Genomic DNA, 22,265 nt, shown 5'->3' with positions numbered 1-22,265 from the left:
GTGACGTGAGCTCATCACGTGTTGGTGGGGTGGAGTTGCTTTGAGTGTGTGAGGGCTGCAGTAGCAGCAGTTCCTGGTGTAATGGGGACCGTTTGGACAATCCGTGGAGAGGGGCAAGAGACACGGCTGATCCCGAGTGATGTGAGTGCATTTAATATGACTGTTGTATGATTGCTTTCAAGGGTGATGTCCTGCATCTCATTTATGTTGCCTCAGACAACATAAATGCACTCATTATAATGACAACATGGATTTATTGTTGTATCGTGTTTGTGGAAAGACCCCTGAAATAAAGTGTCTGCTAGGGACCTCTGGTCAAACCTCACTGACCCTCTCACCAGTGTTGTTATCAACAGGTAGGGTCAGTGAGGTTGGGGATTAGATGAAGCTGATTGGGAGCTCAGTCTGTTTCCTGAAATTCGTTGTTGAACTAAGGGGTTTCTTTATATGGAGGGGGTGAAAAGATAGCTGGAAAGGGATGAGAATGAATGTTGGATGAATTTGGGGTGGGAAGGGGAGAATTGTGCATGATATGTGTGATGAAGGTTGTGGGAAAGTTCTTGGAATCATATTACTAGTGCAAAGTGCTGAAACAGTCAGCTTGAATTTGTGAAGGGGCAGATCTGATTTATTTAGTTGCATTCTTTTTGAGGAAGTCTCTAATCTGGTGGGTAGGAAAGTGTCAGTGAATGCCAAAAAGCATTTTATAAGCATTTGCACCACAAGTGATTATTAGCAAAAATGAAAATGCATGGAGTTAGAAGAAGGATGACTAATTTTGGTTTTGTAAGCATTCCTTTTGATCACATGATGTCAGCTCATGTCATGTCATTTACTTTAACATAGAATCATAGAAGGTTTATGGCACAGAAAGAGGCCACTTGGGCCATCGTGTTTGTGCCGGTCAAAAAACGAGCCACCCAGTATAATCCCACTTTCCACCATTTGGGCCATAGCCCTGCGGGTTACGGCACTTGAGGTGCATATCCGGACACCTTTTAAATGAGTTGAGGATTTCTGCCTCTGCCCTTACAGGCAGTGAGTTCCAGATCCCCACCACCCTCTGGGTGAAAAAGTTTTTCCTCATCTCCCCTCTAATCTTTCTATCAATCACTTTAAATCTATGCCCCCCCCCCCCCCCCCCCAGTCACTGCTAATGTAATAGGCCCTTCACAATTTCCTTATTTCACATTAATTCCCCAGTCTCACCCTCTAAGGAACCACACTTGCTTTAGTTACTCTTTTCCTTTTTAAATACTTGTAGAAACTCTTACTATCTGTTTTTATATTTCGAGCTAGCTTTCTATCATACTCTAATTTAGAACCATAGAAAAAGTACATCACAGAAGGAGGCCATTCAGCCCATGGTGTCTCTGCCGGCCGAATAAACTATCCGCCCAAACTAATCCCAGTTTCCAGCACCTAGACCATAGCCCTGCAGGTTACAGCACCTCAGGTACATTTAAAAGAACTGAGGGCCTCTGCCTACACCACCATTCCTGCAGCGAATTCCAGACACCCACCACCCTCTTGGTGAAAAAGTTTCCCCTCATGTACCCTCTAATCCTTCTACCAATCACCTTAAATCTATGCCTCCTGGTAACTGACCTCCCCGTCAGGGGAAACAGATCCTTCCTGTCCACTCTATCTAGGCCCCTCATAATTTTGTATACCTCAATCAAGTCATCCCTCAGTTTCCTCAGTTCCAGGGAAAACAACCCTAGCCTATCCAATCTTTCCTCATAGCTGCAACTTTCAACCCACGGCAACATTCTTGTAAATCTCCTCTGTACTCTCTCCAGAGCAATTATGTCCTTCCTGTAATGTGGTGAGCAGAACTGCACGCAATACTCCAACTGTGACCTAACCAACGCTCTATGCAGTTCCAGCTTTTGTACTCTATACCTCGGCCAATAAAGGAAAGCAATCCATATGCCTCCTTCGCTCTACCCACCTGTCCTGCCACTTTCAGGAACCTGTGGAAATGCACTCCAAAGTCTCTCACTTCTTCTATCCCCTTTAATATCGTCCCGTTTATTGCATATTTCCTTGTTTTATTTGCCTTCCCCAAACCTCACACTTCTCTGGACTGAATTCCATTTCCCATTTTTCCACCCACTCAACCAAAACATTGATATCATTCTGGAGTCCACGGCTTTCCTCCTCACTATTAACTACATGGCCAATTTTTGTGTCATCAACTTTCCCAATCATGCCTCCCACATTTAAGTCCAAATCATTAATATATACCACAAAAAGCATCCATGGACTACTACCCTTTTTTTTCCTGTCACTGGATCCAGCCTGTCACCTTCCCCTGTAAAGGCCTGCTCGGGTATAAAATTGAAACCCGACCCGACCACATCCAATCCAAACCTGGCCTGAGTCCTTTAATTTTTTTCTGCACCCGACCCGACAGCTGTAATAAAGTTAATGATATCAAACAGGTTATTGTGCTGTACCTTGTCCAAGTGTTGTGATCCTGTTCATCCATTCCGGCAACAGGCTATTCCTGTAGAATCATGCAGAGTTGGGAATCTGAGCTTGATCTTGTCACCAGAACCAATGACATGGGCTCTCTTTCTCTCCCCACCACCCCCCCCCCCCTCAACTTTCACACACGAGCATCCATAGTGCACTGTAGTGTAGAATCACCTTTGGATGGATGGAAGCTACAGCATGAGTGCAATAACGTCATAGAGACGCTCACTCGCTCACTGCAGAGTGCAGAGACTGCACGTTTCCCGCCTTGATCTGAATGTTCAATTGAAGATTACTTCCCAGAGCAAAGCAGCACTGTCCACGTCCAGCCCGACCCGAGCCCAAATGATGGACTCGGAAGAGAAATCCGACCCGAACCTGACGCATGTCGTCAGGTCTAGACGGGTAGCCATGCTTTACTTCCCCCGTGTCCCATGGGCTTTCATTTTACTGACCAGTCTGCCATGCGGGACCTTGTCAGATGCCTTACTAAAAACCATGTAAGCCACATTCACTGCACTACCCTCATCAATCCTTCTTGTTACTTCCTCAAAAAACTCAATCAAGTTTGTAAGACATGACCTTCCCCTATCAAATGCATGCTGACTATCCCTGATTAATCCATGCCTTTCTAAGTGACAGATCTATTCTGAGGGGACAGGATAAACTAGCAACTTACCCAACACTGAGGTCAGACTGACTGGCCTATAATTACCTTGGCGTATCCCTAGCAGCCTTTTTAAACATTGATACGATGTTCGCAGGCCTCCAATCATCTGGTACCTCACCTGTATCTAGTGAGGATTTGAAGATGATCCTCAGTGCATCCGCTATTTCCTCCCTGGCTTCCTTTAATAACCTGGGATGCAATCCATCCGGTCCTGGCAATTTATCCACTTTCAGGGACGTCAGCCCCTCAAGCACTTCCTCTCTTATTATGCTTATCATATCTAATATTTCACACTCCTCCTCTTTAACTACAATGCCTCATCAACCCTCTCCTTTGTGAGGACAGAGGCAAAATGCTCATTTAAAAACCCTGCCCACATCTTCTGCATCCACACATAAGTTCCCCTGTACATCTCTGATGGGCCCTACCCTTTCTTTAGTTATCCTCTTACTCTTAATGTACTGATAAAACATCTTTGGGTTTTCCTTGATTTCACCTGCCAATAATTTTTCATGTCCTCTCTCTCTGCTTTTCTAATTTCCTTTTTTACTTCACCCCAAGACTTTCTATACTGCTCTAGGCTTTCTGAAGTATTAAGTTTTTTGTGATCGTCATAAGCTTTCTTTTTCTGCTTTAACTTACCCTGTAAGCTTTTAGATAACCAGGGGCTCTAGATTTAGCAGTGCCACCCTTAATCTTTATAGGGACATGCCTACACTGTGCCTGTAGTATCTTGCTCTTGAATGCTTCCCACTGGTTTGCCACTGATTTTCCTTCATGTATCCAGTCCACCTTCACCAGGTCAGCGCTCTGTTTCTTAAAATTTGCCTTCTCACAATTTAGAACCTTTTACTTCTGTTTTATCTTTGTTCTTTTCCATGATTATGCTGAAACTAACTGTATTATGGTAACTATCTCCAAAATGGTCGCCCATTGTTACTTCATCTACTTGCCCAGCTTCATTCCCTAGGACTAATTCTAGAATTGCACCCTGTCTTTTTGAGTTTGTTACGTGCTGGCTAAAAAAAGTTCTCTTGAACACAGTTCAAGAATTTTGTCCCCTCTGTGTCCTTCACACTGTTTGTATCCCAGTTGATACTAGAGTAGTTGAAATCCCCAACTATTATTGCCCTGAATTTTTTGCACTCAGAATAACAAATACGTAGGCAGATTTCTATCTCCCTCACTGAGGGTCTATAGTACACTCCCAGTAATGTAGCTGCCCCCTTTTTGTTTCTGAGCTCCACCAATATGGCCTTGTTTGATTCATTTAGCATATTATCCGTCCTCAAAGCTGTTATTGATTCTTTAATAATGCTACACCCCCTTTTTTTATCTCCCTCTCTATCACACCAGAAAACTCTGTATCCGGGGATGCTGAGCTGCCATTTTTGCCCCTCTTTAAGCCAAGTTTCCATTATAGCAACAATATCGTGTTGCCATGTGTCTATCTGTGCCATCAACTCCAGAGGTGTGCAAAGGAAACCCGACCCAAGTCTGAATGCTGGACCCAGAGACCCGACTCGACCCGAACCTGACACATGCCGTCGGATCCCGTGGGGGGGTCAGGTTGGGTAGCAGGCCTTTACCCATGTACTGATGTAAAGGTCTGCCACCCAACCCGACCCCGACGGGTCCCGATGACGTGGGTGGGGTCGGATTTCCGGGTCCAGAATTTGGGCTCGCGTCGGGTTTCCTTTGCACACCTCTAATCAACTTATCTTTATTTACATTATTCCTTGTATTTAAATAAATACCCTTTAACACTGCCAAATTCCTGTGTTGCATGCTTTTTAACCTTTTGCTTCTTCTGCCTTTCAGAGTCACTCGCTAATTTTCTGCGTCCTGTTCCCTGCACTGAAATTGTCCCATCTAGAACTGCGCTCAGGTTCCCATCCCCTGCCAATCTAGTTTAAATCATCCCCAACAGCACTAGCAAACCTTCCTGCAAGGATATTTCTCCCAGTTCTGTTCAGGTACAGACCATCTGGCTTGTACAGGTCTCGCCTTCCCCAGAACCAGTCCCAATGCCCCAGAAATCTGAAGCCCTCCCTCCTGCACCATCTCTCCAGCCACGCATTCATCTGGTGTATTTTCCTATTATTATACTTACTAGCACGTGGCCTTGGGAGTAATCCGAAGATTACTACCCTTTCCTAACTCCCTAAACTCAACCTGCAGGACCCTATCCCTCTTACTTGCTATATCGTTGGTACCAATGTGGACCACGACCTCCGGCTGTGCACCCTCGCCCTCCAGAATGTTCTGTAGCCGCTCGGTGATATCCATGACCCTTGCTCCAGGGAGGCAACCTACCATTCTGGAATCACGACTGCGACTACAAAAACGCCTATCTGTTCCTCTGACCATAGAATCCCCTACTGCTATTGCTCTCTTGTCCTTTTTCCTCCCTCCCTGCACAGCTGAGTCACCCATGGTGCTCCAATCATGACTCTCACTGCACTCTACAGAGGAACCCTCCTTCCCATCTGTACTCAGAACTGAATACTGGTTAGAAAGTGGGATGCCCTCTGGAAACTCCTGCGGTACCTGCTGTGACCTTCTCTTCTGTCTGCCAGCTATCCAGTCCCTCTCTGACTGTGCTCTCTTCAGCACTGGGTTGACTACCTCCTGAAATGTGCTGTTCTCGAAGTCCTCTGCCTCGAGGATGCGCCAACTGACTCCAGCCACCGCTCGAGTGCCAAAACCCAAAGCTCAAGCTTCTGCAGCCAGAGATACTTCCTGCAGATGTGTTTGTCAAGGCCACATGGTATGTCCACAACTTCCCACATACCACGGGGCACATTCCATTTGGCCGAGCTGCCCTGCCATTACTTAGCTTCACAATCAATTATTGCTAGTGCAATTAGTGTAATAACTTACCAGTTATTTGCAATCAGCTTTATCTCCTGCACTGTGGAGGCTGAAAAGATCACCCTTCGTTTTTAGTCATTCTTTGCTGGTTTTTATATTCTGTCCAATCTTCTGACCTACCACTAATCTTTGCAGAATTGTACGCTTTTTATTTCAATTTGATACCTTTAACTTCCTTAGTTAGCCACGGATGGTGAATCCTTCTAGAGTCTTTCTTTCTCACTTGAATGTATCTTTACTGTGTGTTATAAAATATCTCCTTAAATGTCTGCCATTGCATCTCTACTGTCCTACCCTTTAACCTAATTTCCCAGTTTACTTTAGCCAGCATTGTCTTCACACCCTTGAAATTGTCTTTATTTAAATTTAAAACCCATGCTTCTCACTTTCAAACTGAATGCGAAATTCAATCCTGTTATAATCAGTACTACCTAGAGGCTCCTTTTATTTTGAGGTCATTAATTAATCCTGTCTCATTGCACGTTACCTAGTCTAGAATAGCCTGCTCTCTGGTTGGCTCTAGAACCTGCTGCTGTAAGAAATTGTCCCGAAAACAATCTATGAACTCATCTTTCAAGTTACCTTTACCAGTCTGATTCGTCCAATCTATATGTAGATTAAAATCACCAATAATTACTGCTTATAAGCCCCCATTATTTCTTAATGTATACTCCATCCTATAGTGTAGTTACTGTTAAGGAACCTATAAATTACTCCCACAAGTGACTTCTTGCTGTTGCTATTTCTTAGCGCTACCCAAACTGATTCTACATCTTGATCTTTAGAAGTAAAGTCATTTCTTGCTACTATATTAAGGTCACCCTTAATTAACTGAGCAACACCAGCACCTTTTCATAGCTTCCTGTCCTTCTGAAATGTCAAGTATCCTTGAAAATTCAGGTCCCAGTCTTGGGCACCTTGTTGTCATGTCTCTGTAGTGGCTATCAGGTCATACCTATTTATTTGTTTTTGAGCTGTCAATTCATCTGTTTTGTCATGAATGCTGTGTGCATTTAGATACACTGCCTTTAATTCTGCCTTTTTACCACTTTTGCAAATTTTGGCCTTCTCTGCTGGTGCACTCAAGTTTGTTTCCCCTGACCATTGCTGTCACACTGATTATTACCCATGTTGTTACCTTGTACTATTTTTAATTTACTATCTCTCCCATCACTTGATCCTGCCCCCTCCACTATTTAGTTTAAAGCCCTCTCTACTGCCCTAGTTATACGACTTGCCAGAACACCATTCACCGCATGGTTCAGGTGAAGATCGTCCCAGTGGTATAGCTCCCACTTTCCCAGTACTGGTGGTGATCCAAATGATCTAGTTTTTGCATCAGTAGCCACTTGTGGGGCATCCCATGTTCTAATAGCCCACGATGCAAAAGCCTTCCTTCTTTCCCTCTTCCAGTGAACATCCTCAATCTCTGTACCCTAGTTTCCCATTCTTCCACCACTGGAAACAATCTCTTACTGTTTTCCCACTGTAAAGTTTCCTGCCCTTTACTGGCTGTTGTTCTCGGTGCCGCTCCCACTCAGCCCATTGCAGAGCCAGGAGCAGCAGAAGATGATGTTGGTCCCCACATCCACTCCATTCTCCAGTCTGCATCTTTTTTTCCACCCCAGCTACCACACGAGCCCTGGTCCCCAATTCTCAGTCTCTCTCCAAAACCCACACCCCCTGACCCCATTCTCCCTTGATTCCCCCTCCCCAATTTCATAATCTGCACTTCTCATCTCTCCAAACAACATCCCCTCCCCTCTCACATTCACTGATCAGCGTCATCGAGCAGCACCCAGGAGATCCATGCCCCATTTTTGGAGAAACCCAGGCAAACCTTAATAGAAGTTATTTTGTGATATGTGCTGGCAATTGTTTGAGTTGGGATAAAGGGAATGTTTTTTGATTGGGATGTGGCGAGTGGTGATCCCAGGGATCTATACTGGAGCCTCAGTTTTTCACCATTCATGTTAACGACTTGGATGAAGGAATAGATATATCCAAGTTTACAAATGCCACAAAGATGAGAGGCACAATAAATTGTGTGGATGGAAATGAGAAGTTACAAAAGGACATGGATTAAATGAATAGATAACACTGTGGAAAGTTGGATTTCAATGTTTGGGAAATGTGAGGCTGATAACTTTGGACCCAAGAAAGACAAATCGGTATATTTTCTTAATAATGGGTGGCACAGTGGCGCAGTGGTTAGCACCGCAGCCTCACAGCTCCAGCGGCCCGGGTTCAGTTCTGGGTAGTGCCTGTGCAGAGTTTGCAAGTTCTCCCTGTGTCTGTGTGGGTTTCTGCCGGGTGCTCCGGTTTCCTCCCACAGCCAAAGACCTGCAGGTTGATGGGTAAATTGGCCATTGTAAATTGCCCCTAGTGTAGGTAGGTGGTAGGGGAATTGAGGGGATGTGGTAGAGAATATGGGGTTAATGTAGGATTAGTATAAATGGGTGGTTGGTCGGCACAGACTTGGTGGGCCAAAGGGCCTGTTTCAGTGCTGTATCTCTAAATAAAAATAAATAAATGAGAGACTAGGAACTGTGGAACACATTTTCTGTGGAAAAATAGTCTAGAAAAACCTGAATTATGACACCCAGATAGTATTGGGACTTGGCGTTTGAGATCACTAGGCATAGGAGCTTATTTTCCTTAAACTCTTTGCCATCCCGAGTATAGTGTTCTCTCTCCCTCACGTGCTCTCCCATGCAGCAATGATCTCATTGCCTCCATTCACCCTTTCAAAATGCTACAGCTATATTACCATGTGTATGTGTGCATGTACATGATGCATCCTAAAGTTTTTTGTGGGTCATCTCATCACTTTTCTGCACATGAAAGCAATGCATAATTATTTTATTTGATTAAAGCTTCTGATGATCTTGGTGATGCACAAGCAAGGAATGTTAAACACTGATAACTCTTTCATTAGCATTCTGGTTTCTTCTGAAATCCAGAAATACGGTTGAAGTAATTTCCTCTGCCTCAGGATTATATCTACAGGAATATCTTGGAAGATAGGGAGGGAGGGAAAGTCATTATGAATGACGGAGGAGGAGGATGTAGGATGAAAATAATGATTCAAATAGGGTTTTTTTGAGAAAGGTGAACAAAAATAAACAGGCAGTCACCTTAACACCAGCTGTTACAGAACTCCTTATTTAAAATGGGCTGTACAAAAACATGTATGTGCGTTCCTTCAAGATTAAATTGCGTTGGGAAAATATTGTTGAATTCAAAATCTACTGTAAACATTTCTGTAGCCAGAATTGTTTTGGCATTTTGTTCCAACTAAAATAGGAACTTTCAATAGTCCTGAATGCATAAGACTAGAGGAAGAATTAACTGGATTGTCAAACCTTACAGGGAAAACTGACACCTGTAACTCTAGAAGTATTTGCAAATTTGGTGCTAAGCAAATGCTGATAATCTGGTGACTCATGATATAACAGTACAAAAATTAGTGTATCCAAACCATTTGTGTTGTGGCTCAGCTAATGTTGAGTAGTAGTCTGCTGACTCCAGTGTAAAGGCTGGAACCAGCAAAGTGCCCCAGAAACCAATGAAACTGCCTACTTGCGCAGCATAGACAAATGCCATCCCAAACTGGTTTGTAGATGTATGTCACTAAAGAGATTTAAATACATGTGGCTTGGTCAAGTGGGCCTCATTCATTAAGTACATTCCCGTTTCCCCTGAATTATGGTTTGGCACTGTAAATGTAATATATGCATCAGTGCATGCTTCAACCACTTTTCCAATAGTTTTGTTTCTATAATGCATTTGATACAATGGGACATGAATGAAAAAGAACCACCTGGACAAAACAATGAAGTTAAATGAATACAATATTTTGTCAAAAGCAAAATACTGTGGATGCTGGAAATACTTGGGTCAGGCAGCATCTGTAGAGAGAGAAACATCAGAAACTTTCATATTTTGTAATGACGCTGTGATCTATACTCTGGTAGGAAGTTATATACAGCTAGCTACATGATGTAACCAGTCAATTGTAATTTTTCTTCCAAATCTAATAAAACTTTATTTTTGCAGGTAACACAGCACCAGGAATCATCACTAGCTTCATTTGCTTCTTCTGTGTTTAATATAATGCATGCAATCATGGGAAGTGGCATCCTGGGCTTGGCATTTGCAATGGCTAGTACAGGTATTATTGGTTTCAGGTAAGTAAGCAGGACATAGCTGCACTTGATTGGTTTTACCAGTTGATGTCCTGAATTGTTTGCCTGTATCTGAACATTGTAAAGTCATGGGAACTTCTGATAATTATAAGGGTCATGAATGCAATGTCTAGAGTAGTTGCAATGAAATTCTTATAAGCTGCTATGCCTTTATTACCTCTAGACTTAACTATCCCAATGCACTCCTAGACATCCTCCCACCGTAAGCTTGAGGTTATTTAAAACTCTGCTGCCTGTGTCTTAAATTGCACCAAGTCTTGTTCACCCATCACACTTGCGCTCAATGACCTATATTGGCTCCCAGTTAAGCAATGCTTTGTTTTTAATTTGCATCCTTCTTTTCAAATTTTTCCATAGCCTTGTTCCTCCCTATCTCTGTAACCTCCTGCAGCCCGACAACCTTCACATATCTGCGCTCTTCCAATTCTGTCCTCTTGTGCATCCCTGATTTTAATTGCTCCACCACTGGCAGCTGTGCCTTCAGCTGCCAAGGCCCAAACACCTCTACCCCTCTCGTCTCTAAGAGACATACTTTTTTGACCACGCTCATCCTATATCTTTTTTTGTGGTTTGGTGTCAAATTTTGTTAACACTTCTGTGAATCACCTTGGGTCATTTTACTACTTTAAATGTGCTATGTAAAAACAAGTTACTGCTGCTACGGTATAGTGGAGAAATATGAACCAGCTAACACTTGTCATACATGCCAGCCAATGTTCCCTTTTAAAATTTATTTGCAGTGCATGGCCAGTTTTGTCAGTGAGTGACCCCTTTAATTTTTTTCGTGCAGCTGCGCACGTGCATTATTTATCACGGAATAAGGCCCACGAAGCACTTTCCAGGCTGCTGCACAACCGTGCACGTGCACAGCTTCGTGGGAATGATGATGCCAACATAGAAAACTAGAAAATTCTTCAGGCAACTTTTTAAAAAAAAAGTGCTGGAAATACCCAACAGGTCTGGCAGCATCTTTGGAAAGAGAAGCAGAGTTAACGTTTCGGATCTGTGAGCTTTCATCAGAAGTGGCAAAAGTTAGAAATGTAATAAGTCTTCAGGCAAGCTGTCCCAGCCCCAAAAAGCTAACCTCTCGAACAATTCCACCTTAAAAATACGTAATTACTTTGGATTTGTAATATAAGCTGGAGGCATATGCAACATTCTTTCACTTCTATTTGATGAAAAAAAAAACACATTACAGCCTGGCCGGGAAATCTAAATGTTAACAGCGCACTGTTGGAGGCAGCTGGGAGCATGATTCCCTGGAAAATTTATAATTTTTACATTAGAGATTAGAGCTAATGTGGAAATTGAAAAGGCCATATTAATTCAGTAGCAAGCATTGTTTCGAGGCTGAATCCAAGTAGTTATGAGCAGAATGGTGGGTATTTTATCCTGCTGTCAAACCTGACCTGGGATTGCTTCCTATCAATAACTGGCTGTCCGTTTGCACACAGCAAGGTCCAAAGAACGACAATGGGATAATGACCAGATACTTTTGCACCCATGTGAGAAGGCAGATAAGATGGCAGTTTAATTTCTCATCAGTAAGTCTGTTCCTTCAAAAGTGCAGCACTCCCTCACCAGTGCACATCTACTTCAGCCTGGATTATGTGCTGAAGTCTCTGGAGTGGGACTTGAATTCATGACCTGATTCACAGGTCTGATTGCTACCAACTAACCCAAAAATGGCACCTTATCATTGACCAGAGTTCCTGCTCATTCTAGCTATCCACAGATGCCTGATTGAAAGTGTGTGTATATGGGCAGAATCCAGCTCAACTGGTCCAGCCTGCTGTTATTTACTGTCTTAGATCACATGTCAAGAATAGTTACATCAGTGGGAAACCTTTGGTGCTCCATATGTGGAACTACACCCATGGTTTTCTACAAAGAGGAGAAAATTTGGTAGCAAATTTGAAATGTTCGGCAAAATTCGAGCTACATGCTTTGTCACGTGCAATGCTTATTACAGCAAGGCATGATCATTAATTCACCTGTCACTCTGTATTTACATATTGCCTTAATGTTTTCTTCCTACAGCTTCCTATTGCTGTTTGTGGCTTTCCTGGCTGCATTCTCAGTTCATCTGCTGCTTGAGTTGTGTGGACAGACTGGTGAGTTGAAAACTAAACTATTTTACTGTTCTTAAGGGTTGTAAGCATTCATTAACAACTTGTCTTAGAATGACCAAAGTGATGTTGCGAAAAATAGTTAATGCCTTCATTTTTTTAAAGAAATCTAATGTCATAGGGCATTTATTAATATTGCATGTTATTCCTTTTTATCAAATACATATAGGGCTGAATTTTATGCAAGTTTTTTTTTAGGTGGGGCTGGGGGGGCGGAACAGAATTGGTATGGATTTGTCCACCACGGAACTCGACGCTGTAATGCTGCATTCCGATTCTATCTGAGGTGGCGAAGTGCCATGGTGGCACTTCAGCACCGCTGCGACGGGATTGCCATTTATGTAACAACTACCATGGAATCTCCCTGCTCAGCATAGTGGGGAAAGTTTTCGCTCGTGTCGCTTTAAACAGGCTCCAGAAGCTGGCTGAGCGTGTCTATCCTGAGGCACAGTGTGGCTTTCGAGCAGAGAGATCCACCATTGACATGCTGTTCTCCCTTCGCCAGCTACAGGAGAAATGCTGTAAACAACAGATGCCCCTCTACGTTGCTTTCATTGATCTCACCAAAGCCTTTGACCTCGTCAGCAGACGTGGCCTCTTCAGACTACTAGAAAAGATTGGATGCCCACCAAAGCTACTAAGTATCATCACCTCATTCCATGACAATATGAAAGGCACAATTCAGCATAGCGGCGCCTCATCAGACCCCTTTCCAATCCTGAGTGGCGTGAAACAGGGCTGTGTTCTCACACCTACACTGTTTGGGATCTTCTCCCTGCTGCTCTCACATGCATTCAAGTCCTCAGAAGAAGGAATTTCCCTCCACACAAGATCAGGTGGCAGGTTGTTCAACCTTGCCCATCTAAAAGCGAAGACCAAAGTACGGAAAGTCCTCATCAGGGAACTCCTCTTTGCTGACGATGCTGCATTAACATCTCACACTGAAGAGTGCCTGCAGAGACTCATCGACAGGTTTGCGGCTGCCTGCAATGAATTTGGCCTAACCATCAGCCTCAAGAAAATGAATATCATGGGACAGAACATCAGAAATGCCCCATCTATCAATATCGGTGACCACACTCTGGAAGTGGTTCAAGAGTTCACCTACCTAGGCTCAACTATCACTAGTAACCTGTCTCTCGATGCAGAATTAAACAAGCGCATGGGAAAGGCTTCCTCTGCTATGTCGAGACTGGCCAAGAGAGTGTGGGGAAAATGGCGCACTGATACAGAACACAAAAGTCCAAGTGTATCAAGCCTGTGTCCTCAGTACCTTGCTCTACGGCAGCGAGGCCTGGACAACGTACGTCAGCCAAGAGCGACGTCTCAATTCATTCCATCTTCGCTGCCTCCGGAGAATCCTTGGCATCAAGTGACAGGACCACATCTCCAACACAGAAGTCCTCGAGGCAGCCAACATCCCCAGCATATACACCCTACTAAGCCAGCGGCACTTGAGATGGCTTGGCCATGTGAGCCGCATGGAAGATGGCAGGATCCCCAAGGACACATTGTACAGCGAGCTCGTCACTGGTACCAGACCCACCGGCCGTCCATGGCTCCGCTTTAAAGGCGTCTGCAAACGCGACATGAAGTCCTATGACATTGATCACAAGTCGGAGTCAGTTGCCAGCGATCGCCAGAGCTGGCGGGCAACCATAAAGGCGGGGCTAAAGCGTGGCGAGTCGAAGAGACTTAGTAGTTGACAGGAAAAAAGACAGAAGCGCAAGGAGAGAGCCAACTGTGTAACAGCCCCGACAACCAATTTTATCTGAAGCACCTGTGGAAGAGTCTGTCACTCTAGAATTGGCCTTTATAGCCACTCCAGGCGCTGCTGCACAAACCACTGACCACCTCCAGGCGCTTACCCATTGTCTTTCAAGACGAGGAGGCCAAAGATGTTAAAACACTCTTTAGTATACATCTGGATCTAATTAATAGCGATCTTACCAGGCATTCGCAATCTTGGGTTGGGCGGGCAGCACTCGCGTGCCTTCAGATTCGTGTCCTTAAACAGCTGGCGGCACTGAGGAGAGAGTCCTCGGTGACTCAAAAGGGTGATTTACTTTAAGGCTGTTATCTAGGTGAAGTGGTTGGTTGGAAGAATTCTGCAACAGCATTGTCTGTGAGGGTGGATATGGGAGAACTCTGCAACTGCATTGTCTGTGAGGGAGTTTTGGGAAACCTCAGCAAGTGTCGATGATTTTCTTTCGGAAGGCCAGTGCACGGAAATGTTGGATTGATCATGATGACTCGCGCTTTCGGAAATGTTGCAGGTCCAACGTCAATCCGTACCATGGAGCTAATGTTGGCTTCCTGTAACCAAAATTCAAGCGTCTCTTTGCATAGATAGGTATACTTAACCTTTGAAAGAAGCCAGAGGTTCAAGGAGGATAGAGAAGGGTATGATTCACCCTGTTTTCTTGGATCCCTGTACTGTTCTGAGGCGAATCACTGGAGGCGGGCGCAAGAGGAGCCTCCAGATGTGAGCAGCAGGAGCCGGGAATGCAATGAAGAGCACAGATACAACAGTGAGTATGTGGAACTCACCTGATGCACCTACACATGTCTGAATGGAACTGCCGGAGAAGACTGTGGCTGTCCAGACAGGCTGTTTCAGACCTCTGCGCACTGCTCAATGATGATTTGTGACCAATGGGTTTTGGTAGTCTCCCTGTGCCTGTGGCCCTAAACTTTTATGCCTCTGGATCATTCCAGGGATCCACCGGAGACATGGGTGGGGTCTCTCAATCCACAGTACACTACTGCATCAAGGAGATGTCCAGTGTTCTGTTCAGGAGGGCCGGTGAGTATGTGCACTACAGGACAGACCCTGAGAGTTAGGCCAAAAGGGCCATTTTATTTGGGGCCATTGCGGGATTCCCACAGGTCCAAGGTGTGATCAATTGTAAGGAACCCCAGCAATGATGCGAAAGAGCATTACCACGCCTGTCACAGCTCCACCAGGGCAGCCATAGAGCAGGCCATTGGTATTCTGAAGATGCAGTTCTGTTGCCTTCATAAATCTGGTGGAGCCCTTCAGTATACCCCACAGAAGGTTGGACGCATCATTGTGGTCTGCTGCTTTCTACACAACATAGCACTACAGAGGGGGCAGGCATTGTCAGAGGAAGACGTGGGAGTAGGAAACTTCCTCTGACGAAAAGGACACTAAGGGTATGCAAGGCCAAGCAATCATGGAAGATACGAGCAGAGTGATGGAGGGCAGACATCTTGAGCAGCAGCAAAGGAGGCGAGGCAGAGCCTTATAACGGACTGTTCTTGAAATACATAACTTGCAACAAATATACTTCTGACCAAAACTCACCCTCATGCATGTAGTATCATGTTCTCTGCCTCTGTACGATCTTGCCCTCCAGCATGAATTGCAACATCCAATTCAGCCAGTGCCATATGACATCATTCAACTAATGAACCAATCATGCTCATTGGATTGTTAATGATGTCAGTGGTCACTTTACCAATGTAGTCAGGTATTTGAGTGGATTGCAGTAGTCACACTCAAGCCATGGTGAATATGGTTATCCATCAATGAAGGCTGAGGATTTGCATCAATGCACTTCTAATTATGTTAAACATGTGATATCGATTTCACCCATGAATAGCCACGTGGGTCAAAATGTCTTTTTTTTTTTTAGTACGCTTGTGTGTGCACCTGCGTGGTACATCCCCTGCGACAGCAGCTGGACTGGAGGCATGCGGCTGATCATGACACCCCTTGGTTTGGGATGATTTCAGTGGGTGTCCTCTCAGTGCTTGAGGCCTGCAGGGCCCCGGCTGCCTGAAGAATTCCTGCACTGGTGCAGGAGTGCACTCAGGCATTGCGGCTGCTGGAGCTTGGCTCACTGGCGGAGGGGATGTTGCGCTGGTGTGCACACTTGAATCGCCCTGAGGGAAGGCCAAAGATGTGGAGCACATCCTCTCCTCCCTCTTGAGGCTTCTTGGAGCCTCCTGCTCACCGGAGAAGGATCAGGCGCTGGAACATTCTCCAGACTCCTGGTTCTTCTCTTGCTCTGCCACTGCTGAGTGGACCTCATGGCCAAGGCGAGGGTTTGCAGGTCATTGCACATCTGTGGAATGTGGCTCTCCAAGGGGGCCGCCAACCTTTCGATGGATGAAGCCATGTTGTCATATACCTGGGACAGAGCAGCAGTCATGGCGTGGATGGACTCTCCACCGTCCGCTCAAGGCTACACATGGTCTCTGGCATTTCCAGCATGCCTTGTGCTGCCGAAACCAGAGGCCCGCCATCAGCCTGGGGCTCAGCTTGGGCCTGGTCACCCACAGTCCTCTGACTGTCAGTGGCCTCTGCTGTCTTAGCCAGCTGCTCAGGTGCATGTGTTGTGCTCTCACCAGATTGTGACCCTGATTGTAAAGCCCAGCGGTTATCCACTGAGGTGAAAGTATCTGCGCTAGTGGAAAGTGCAGGAGAGTCATGGGACAGTGCATCCTCAGTTTTCCTCGTCCTCGCAGGTTGTCAACAGTCTCTCTGGGTCTGTGGTCTCCTGTGAATGGTGACCTGCAAGATAGAATGCAAACAACATAAGGACAGCATGTCAGAGGTAATTCACCATGACTCTTGCATTTTTATCTGATCAGCAATAATCGCAACTCTTGCGCTGGGACCCCAAGCTCCACGTCTGAGATGGTGCCTCCTCTTCAGCCTGACTTAAAGTATGCAGGTCAGGCACTCTGCCACCGGTTCTGGTTGTCTCCCTCCTGTTATGGGTCCCCCTCCTGAAAGAAGAAGGATGCAGATATTGAATATTGCCAGACTTCAAAGTCACGGTTCTACTAACGTGGACGCTTCTTCAACACCTGGGGGGTGCTTTGCCTGGCATACGGACTCAACCGACTTGATTCACCTATGCAGCCAGTCATTTGCCAGCAATCTGCTATAACCTCCCTGTCTTTGAAATGGCGGTGACAGCCACGTGACATACCAGATCACACCAAGCAATTTTGGAACGTGGCACTTAGCTTTGCTGAATGCAGGAGGTCATTTTACTCGGGTGACCCCACAGCTATTAACATCCTCTGCGATCTCTGTCCAGGCTTGCTTGGTGAGGCGGGAGGACCTCTTTTTGCTATCGCTGGGGAAGAGCACTTCCCACCTTTGCCTTGCAGAATAAGCAGGGAGGCTCACTGAACCGTGGGGCCAACCTTACTCTAACTTCTGAGATGATCAGAAGGATGCCCAGTGGGGCGGCTTGTTCAGTTTTAACTTTTAGGAACAGCGCAGAAGTTTTGCTTCAGTAAACATCTATAAAATGCAGGGAGACAGTGAATGCATGGCTGGCAGGCTTTTAAATGTAGGACCAGGTGCTGGCACCATATCAGGTGACCCTGTAAGTGCTGTCTCCATTTCTGCCCCCACACGTGATTGGTTGCGTGGTCAGTCATGGGATAAGCAGAAGCGCCACCATTTTGCGCACCCACCACTGCTCCTCATGGTGTTATCAGAAAATTCAGTCCGTAGAGTGGGAATTGTTCAATAAAGTTCCTAAGAGAACTGAAAAGGAAAGAGTGACATTACGCTAATGAAATTTCAAAGCTGCAATCTAAAGAGGAAGCCCAGTTCCATTAATAACGTCTCGCTTATATATCCATAGCACTGACATCCTATGAAGACCTTGGATTTTGTGCCTTTAAGACCACTGGGAAGGTAATAGTAAAACACTTTGTGCTGTACACTGGTTTATTAGCCTGACTAACAAACAAGTTCTTGCATGCTTTTCTTGGTGATATGCCATGTGTACCTGTAGAGCCCTGTATATAATCCCATTCATTGAAAATGAGCTTTTTCTCTGCTCTTCATTTCTTCTGGCCTGTCAGCACTGCCATATTCCTCCCCGCTGTACAAAATTGAAAGCTAGCAATTTGTTTAAATGAGATGAAAAATCTACGACCTCCACCCACAATCCATGCTCTGTCTCTCTGTTTTATGCATGTATTGGGTGTGGTTTCTGTATCACTAGAATAATCAGTTGAGATGATTGGATTATTTTAGACTGCAGACAAGATAGAATATTAAAATTCTTGCATGATGACATGATCACCCAAAGGCTGAACACTGTCATCTCTCAAACTCGATTGTAGGGCTTGAGCACATAATCTAGACTGACTCTTCACTGCTGTACTTAAGGATTTCTGCATTGTTGGGGATACTGTCTTTCAGCTGAAACATCAAACTGAGATCCCATGCCCCGTTTCAAGAAGAACAGTGAGTTACTGGCCAACAGTCTTTCCCCAAACAATACCAAAAACAGATCATCTGGTCATTCATCTCTCCTTGCTGTTATGAAGGGTTACTGTAAATTTTGGTGCTGAATAGTAACAGTAACTGCGCTTTAAAGTAACTTATTGGTGTAAAGTTCTCTGGGATATCAAGAGTAACTGAGATTTGTGCGGTCTTCTTCAGGTTATGGTTGCCAGTACGATATTGATACAGAACATCGGAGGTAAGCTGATCTATCCAGAGAGAAACTACTTGATCTGAGAAAGTTGAATGACAGCATTTTTGTGCAGAAACTCAAATATGATACTTTAAGAAGAATTTTTCTACTTTCAAGATGAGTGTTACAGCTGTCATTTTGTGTTAAGGTAAAATGAGTCCGTGGCTTGGAAAGTAAAATTCTTGGGCACTCTAGTTATTGTGAAGTTTGTTTTAATGTGCGCTTTTCAACTTTGTTCTGTCTTTTATTTTATACTTTTATTTCTTGTCTCCACAAATGGTGATCACTCAATTTCAAAGGATCAAGGCTGTCTGTAAGAGTCAATTAGACTCTGAAAATTCTTAACTGTTTGCTGCTGAGATTAGTGAAATTATGCTAATCTGCTAGAAAAGTCAAGAACTAGGCTGGAACCTGGAAGAAATGAGTCCTATCACTGCACCAAAAGAACCTAGATGGCATTGTGTAGGCAGAGTCTCCACCTTCCAAGACCAGGCCATTAAGTATGGTGGGGATGTGGGAAAATGACATTGAGGGCGAGAACTCTCCATGTCAGATATTCCCAGCCTCTTGGAGCTTCACAGAGGTCAGCTGAGCTGGTCAGACCTTGTGTGTCTCCCTGGCCAGGGCAGAACTGGGAATATCTGGGCTTCCAGGATACAATCAAGGCCTGTAATCTTAAAGGTAAGGTTACTTTGAAAGAAAAATTGATTAAAATGCAACTCCTTCACTGGGAACCTTCCACACTCTGTTGCCAAACTGCTTCTGCCAGACTTTCTAGGCATGTGCCAATGACAGGCAATTCCAGATATGTACCTTCCAGCGCAAATATTTTTAGGCAAATTATGGAACCTTGCTGCCTGTAGAAAAATGGGGAGGGGGTGGTTTGTGGGGGGAGAGAGATATGCCCACCACCACTTCACACATGTCCCCTGAAAGATACAAAAACAGGAATATTATTGGTTTATAGATGATTTGCCTACAGAAGAAACACTTTGACTCCAATAAATAATTTATAAATCAGATAGACTACTCAGCATTTCTTACATTACCCGGAGTGTCATGCAAGTATCGCTTAAAACAAAGGGAGATGTACTTGGTTTAAAATATAAATGCAACGTTTCCTCTCCATGTTGCTTTTGTTTATCTAAGGTGATAAAAACCCTGAGAGAAATGGTTGCTATCTCAACCACATGTGGAAAGAGTTTTTTTAATAAATTCCCATGCTGCTCATCTTTAGTGGGAACTCCAGGTTGTTCCTCTAACATGGTTAATAACATTGAGCTTTAAGTAAATCCAGTGCCTTTCGCTTCCGAATTTGAACTGCCTCCATAAAAACTAATGTCATATTTTGCTAAGAATTAAAGCAAATCATTTCATATGACAGAAATCTGTTGGATATGAACAGATGTAATCAGAAACTGCTGTTAATTGCGTAACTATGTCTCAGTAAAAGAAATGTAAATGAGTAGTTTGTATGAGCCTAAATCTAAATTTTGGCATCTGTTTGCAATAAAATTTAAATACTTTGCTTTACAAAAGCTAATTCTGCCCAGATTGCTTTGGGAGACATGCAAACCTTTATCAATGAAGCCTATTTTAATTCACTCCAACTTGCTATAATGAGTTGCCAAAATACAAAATCAATTCAGTAATAACTATAAAATTTCTTCAAAGTGCTTTTTTTTCCCTCAAACTACTTATTGAAGTATTCTTGTTAAGTTGAAAAATGCCAATGCTGCTTTAGGATAACCTTCGTCACAGTATTAGCACCAGACACTCCCAAATTGCCAACAGTATGACCAGAAGTGCTTTTTTTTTTTTCCCCCCCAATATGTGGCTAAACCCTGATCTCAGAAGAGCATCAGTATAAATTTTCCACATCTGATTTACTTAGTGATATGGCAAATTGTGGCACATTGCAGTCTTGTGCCATGTAGAAAACAAATGTGCCATTTTGTTTCAAATCATTTTTTCTTAGTTAGTGGTGAAAAGGCATACATTGCCAACTTAAACTATGCAAGTTGACTAATTGTTTCTAAAAGAACCCACCCCAAAAACTGAAAACTTGAACAAGTTATACTGAAGGTGCAGTGAGGCACAGGCTTGTGAATAACCTTCGTTAGACTCGCATGCATTGGAAATGGTGCATTTTGCTTAAGTTTAAACACTTGTATATTTAATTAATGTTTAACTTTTTTTATTCATTCCTGAGATGTGGATGTTACTGGCTCGGCTAGCATTTATTGCTCATTCCTAGTTGCCCTTGAGAAGGTGGTGAGCTGCCTTCTTGAACTGTTGTAGTCCTTGGGGTGTAGGCACACCTACAGTGCCGTTAGGAAGGGAGTCCCAGGATTTTGACCCAGTGACAGAACACGATATAGTTCCAAGTCAGGATGTGTGGCTTGGAGAGGAACTTGCAGGTGGTGGTGTTCCCATGCATCTGCTGCCCTTGTCCTTCTTGGTGGTAGAGGTCGTGGGTTTGGAAGGTGCTGTCTAGAAAATCTAAAAAAATTGGAAACAAATAGACCAGTTAGACTGTCACTTCCTCAAAGGCTACATCAATGGCCATTGCACTGCTACCACATTCTCCTCCCTCCTATTATAGAGACCAATAACACCTTCCATCCCTCCACTCTGTTTACAAAAGTACTGTCTTGCCCCCTCCAGATCATATAGGCAGCCTTCTCCCTGTCCTCCCCCAATTCAAATTGGAGCTCCCATTCCATCACCCCAGTTTAACTTGTTGCCCATCTTTTTTCCTGCTCCCATAGATGCTGGCACTTGCTTCGACCTCTTCCTTCTTAATCCCAACTGCACCCCCCACCCCCCCCAGTTCAAGCTAGTACTTACCCACTGAAAGCTGCTACTCCCCTCCTTCCTGTTTCAAGCTGTAGATTGCTCAGTTCTTTGGAAAGGATAGCTATCCTAAACAGTCTTTTCCTTTGTTTGAATTGCTGATTATTTAGCTCTGCATAATTCTTTCATGAAATAGCCTTTGCCATTTCCCAGTTGTTTAGGTACAGCTTCTAAGGAATTTCACTCAACAGTAGCCGTGTACATGTATTAGCCATCAACCACCTGCTGAACTTGATTTGATAATGATGCGTTTGCCCCAAAGACTGAACATTTTGTATAGTTTTTAACAAAAGGTTTAAATGTAATCTTTGCAGGTATATTTGTTTTATTTTAAAGCAGACAGTTTTCAGATTGGCTAGTTTTATGCAAGTGCAACAAGGAGCATAGTTATCCTACCATACAGCAATCAGACAGGAAGCTGAATGGAAATAATTATGTTTAGGTGACCTCCAGACCTGGCCAGATCAGATTAGTTAATCCCAACGGTCAGAAGCGAGATTTCATTGACTTGATGCTCAACAGTTGTGCAGAATCTTAGATTAAACCCATCTCTCTTTGACAAATGCCTAGC

At 44.1% G+C, this 22,265-nt stretch overlaps 1 protein-coding gene across 1 annotated transcript in view; it reads left to right on the top strand.

The window, feature by feature from the left end:
* Positions 1–21: 21 nt before the first annotated feature.
* The window catches only part of slc38a6 (solute carrier family 38 member 6), a 58,228-nt gene continuing 35,984 nt past the window's right edge, over positions 22–22,265 (top strand). Inside the window, exons 1-5 of the mRNA XM_068038783.1 lie at positions 22–141; positions 10,085–10,215; positions 12,274–12,347; positions 17,996–18,048; positions 18,805–18,844. Of these exons, the coding sequence (XP_067894884.1) occupies positions 82–141; positions 10,085–10,215; positions 12,274–12,347; positions 17,996–18,048; positions 18,805–18,844 (358 nt within the window). The 5' untranslated portion in view covers positions 22–81. The remainder of the gene's footprint in view (positions 142–10,084; positions 10,216–12,273; positions 12,348–17,995; positions 18,049–18,804; positions 18,845–22,265) is intronic.

The sequence above is a fragment of the Heterodontus francisci genome, chromosome 9, assembly GCF_036365525.1.
Source record: "Heterodontus francisci isolate sHetFra1 chromosome 9, sHetFra1.hap1, whole genome shotgun sequence".
NCBI lineage: Eukaryota > Metazoa > Chordata > Chondrichthyes > Heterodontiformes > Heterodontidae > Heterodontus > Heterodontus francisci.
Note: the sequence above shows the minus strand (reverse complement) of the source record. Positions and strands in the feature narration are given on the sequence as shown.